At 46.5% G+C, this 3818-nt stretch overlaps 1 protein-coding gene across 1 annotated transcript; it reads left to right on the forward strand.

The window, feature by feature from the left end:
* Nucleotides 1-344: 344 nt before the first annotated feature.
* TAS2R38 (taste 2 receptor member 38) lies at nucleotides 345-1352 on the forward strand. The gene has a single exon (XM_020911020.2). It carries the CDS (start codon nucleotides 345-347, stop codon nucleotides 1350-1352), a length of 1008 nt encoding a protein of 335 aa, XP_020766679.2.
* Nucleotides 1353-3818: the final 2466 nt, after the last annotated feature.

Here is a 3818-nt window from a genome sequence, read left to right on the forward strand (position 1 = left end):
AAGTCAAGATCCTATCTTGTTTGCATCCCTGAGGTCACGCCGTGGCTCTCTGGGAAGGCTGTTATTACAGAATACCTGGGTTTATTCAAAGCTTCTGCATCACCCAAGAGATAAAACCATCATTCTTCTGCTCTCATCATGAGCATTTGTGTGTATCCAAGGGATATTCTAAAGAAGTACTGTCCCTCTAAATTGACTGTCTGAACTTTTGATGCACTCACCTTGGGATAAATCTGGACCAAGAGCTGATGCCTTGTAAAGGAAGGTCCTGACTTAGCACACAAATGTACTTTCTCTCCTGGACGGTACATGAGTCTTAGATTAGCCAAGTCAGAAGCGGCATCATGGTGACTCTGACTCACATCGGATCTGTGCCATCTGAAGTCAGGAATGCATTTCTGTTCTTTTCAGTCCTGGAGTTTGCAGTAGGGATCCTGGTCAATGCCTTCATTTTCTTGGTGAATTTCCGGGACCTGGTGAGGAGGCAGTCCCTGAGCCACTGTGATCTCGTCCTGTTGAGTCTCAGCCTCACCCAGCTTGTCCTGCACGGGCTGCTCCTTCTGAAGGCCATCCAGCTTACTCATTTCCAGCGGCTAAGAGATCCGCTGAGCTTCAGCTACCAGACCATCATCGTATTCTGGATGATTGTCAACCAAGCCAGCCTCTGGTTCGCCACGTGCCTTAGTCTCCTCTACTGCTCCAAGATTGTCCGTTTCTCTCACGCCTTCCTGCTCCGTGCGGCAAGCTGGATCTCCAGAAAGATCCCCCAGATGCTTCTGAGTGCTGTGGTTCTCTCCTGTGTCTGCACTCTTCTCTGCTTATGGGACTTTTTTAGTGGATCTCATTTCTCAGCTGTAACTAGGCTGCTCACGAATAACAGTACTGAACTCAATTTGAACATTGCAAAGCTCAGTGTCTTTCATTCCTTCCTCTTCTGCTGCCTGGCGTCCGTCCCTTCTTTCTTGCTCTTCCTGGTTTCCTCTGGGGTGTTGGTGTTCTCCCTGGGGAGGCACGTGAGGATGATGAGGGCCAAAACCAGAGGCTCTCGGGACCCCAGCCTGGAGGCTCATACCCGGGCGCTCAGGTCTCTTGTCTCTTTCTTCTGCCTGTATGTGCTGTCACTCTGCGCCGCCTTATTCTCGATACCGTTGCTGATGCTGTGGCGCAGCAAGGCCGGGGTGATGGTCTGCGTAGGGATAATGGCAGCCTGTCCCTCGGGACATGCAGTCATCCTGATCTCAGGGAATGCCAAGCTGAGGAGGGCTGTGGACACCATTCTGCTTTGGGCTCAGAGCAGCCTCAGGGTAAGAGTGGACCACAAGACAGATCCCAGGATGCCAGGTCTATGTTGAGAGCAGACATGAAATTGGCCCTGTGTGGCCATGCCTCTGATTGTTCACAAAGCCTTCAGAAACCCACTCCAATTTCTTCTGTAAAATATAACTCCAAGTCTGTCTACATCCATTGGGCCCATCTACAGTAGAATAAAACAATGAAAGCTCTACACATGGCATAGGCAAGTAGGATGGCATTGATTGCCTAGGTTTCTCTTGACAGAAAGTGGTGCTAGTCGCTCAGTCATGACCAACTATTTGCAATCCCATGGACTGTAGCCCGCCAGGTTCCTCGGTCCATGGAGCTCTCCAGGCAAGAATACTAGAGCGGGTAGCCATTCCCTTCTCCAGGGGATCTTCCTGACCCAGGGATCAAACCCAGGTCTTCTGCATTGCAGGCAGGTTCTTTACATTCTGAACCACCAGGGAACCCTTTAAAAATGAACAAAATAGAGAAGCAAAGCACTCAGCGTAAATGTTCTGCACACTATAGCTTACTAGTGCTTGGTATGACCCACACCATGAGAAATCACCTCTTATGAAATGATATCTAAATTCCAAGGGAGCATGGTTGGCTTTTCACACAATGGCTATTTCTTCAAATAGATGCAAGTATGATATTTGAACATTTTCACTACCTTGGCAATGATATTATCCTCCTCAAACTCCACAATTTTCATGGAAACATAAAATATGAAAAGACAAACACCGTGGAAGAACAGTGATGTCATCACTTCAGTTTCAAGAGGTACTACATCAAAGCTCCTACAGGAACCAGAGGATGGGTCATTTTGTCTGAAAGTGCACTGATTCAGAAATGTATATTCAACCTGCTCTATAATGGGAGACAAAAAGGAAGATACTTGCTCAGTGGGGTGCCCTGGATGCAAAGCCTGTCTCTGCCTTCTGACTCTATTCCACTTGAGGTCAGTACCAAGCACTGGTCAGTCTAGTTGGGGAATCTGCCAAAATAGCCTCCCTGAAAAGCATGTTTGCAGAGACCAGCATTCTCTGTCTGCCTGCACAGAAGCCTAGCCAGGAAGTCTTTCCTCGAATCAGATCCTAAATGGCTCAGTAGAGAGACAGGTATACCAGTATAGATCTTCACAGGCTTCAAAGCATAGTCCAGCCCTTCTCCAAAGGTTTGATAGAATCTGCCTGTGAAGCCATTTGGTCTTGGACTATCCCACTACTGGCACATACCCTGAGAAAATCACAATTCAAAAGACACATGTACCCCAGTGTTCATTGCAGCGCTTTTCGCAATAACCAAGGCATGGAGACAACCTAAATGTCCAACAACAGATAAACAGATGAAGAAGACGTGGCACAGGTGTCCCATGGGCTATTACTCATCCATGAAAAGGAATGAGATTGGGTCATTCACAGAGATGTGGGTGGACCTACAGTCTGTCGTACAGAGTAAAGTAAGTCAGAAAGAGAAAAACAAATCCCAAATAATAATGTATATGTGTGGACTCTAGAAAATGATACAGATGCACCTATTTCCAGGGCAGGAATAGAGACACAGATGTAGAGAACAAACGTGTGGGCACAGTGGGGGAGGGAGAGCAGGACTGACTGATATACACTACCGTGTGTAAAATAGATAACCAAAGTTATCCTGTGTGTGAAAGTCGCTCAGTCGTGTCCGACTCTTTATGACCCCAGGGACTATACAGTCCATGGTATTCTCCAGCCCAGAATACTGGAGTGGGTAGCCTTTCCCTTCTCCAGGGGATTTTCCCAACCCAGAGATCGAACCCAGGTCTCCTGCATTGCAGGCGGATTCTTTACCAGCTGAGCCACAAGGGAAGCCCTAGGTTTCCCTCAAAGACAGAGGTCCCCACTCTTGGCTGCACATTAGGGGAGCTTTCAAAATCTCAATGACTAGGTCACACACTAGGCTGATTAAATCAAATCTCCGGAGGTAGAACCCAGGCAACCTTTTTTTTAAGGATCCCGGGTGACCAGGGTACAACCAATGTTGAGACCCCTGTTCCAGTTGCTCTGATTATTGAGCAGTCCGATGTGATCCTTCAACTGAACTGTACTGGGACCTTTTAATTCCACCTTCCCCTGGAGGACTTGGAGGACTATGAAAGAGAACGATAAAGGACATCCTTTCTTATTTTTCTTCCTCTTGTTTTGCCTAAACTCTCTCTGGACAGGTCTCCATTACATCTTACTGCTCTCCACAGCTTTTTTAGCATTATATTTTGACATAATCTTAAAGTTGCAAGAATTTCCATATACCCTTTATCCAAATGTACTCATTTCTTTCATTTGCCCATTTCTCTCTCCTCTCCTCCCCACCATTCCAATCCAAAAATATAGGGTTCACTGTAGTCTTCCTCTTTTATATACTCATAACGCCTTTAGCCATAAGAAATGCCCTCCATTTATGTTCAGTATATTTGCCCATTTGCGTACATATAGAATACATAAAAAGTGGTTTCAGAATTTCTACCCTATAACACTGCA

This window comes from Odocoileus virginianus, chromosome 1, assembly GCF_023699985.2.
Source record: "Odocoileus virginianus isolate 20LAN1187 ecotype Illinois chromosome 1, Ovbor_1.2, whole genome shotgun sequence".
Classification (NCBI taxonomy): Eukaryota; Metazoa; Chordata; class Mammalia; order Artiodactyla; family Cervidae; genus Odocoileus; species Odocoileus virginianus.

What these genes read in the sequence shown, in the direction of transcription:
- TAS2R38 (XM_020911020.2), top strand. Translation starts at nt 345, where the DNA reads ATGGTGACTCTGACTCACATCGGATCTGTGCCATCTGAAGTCAGGAAT.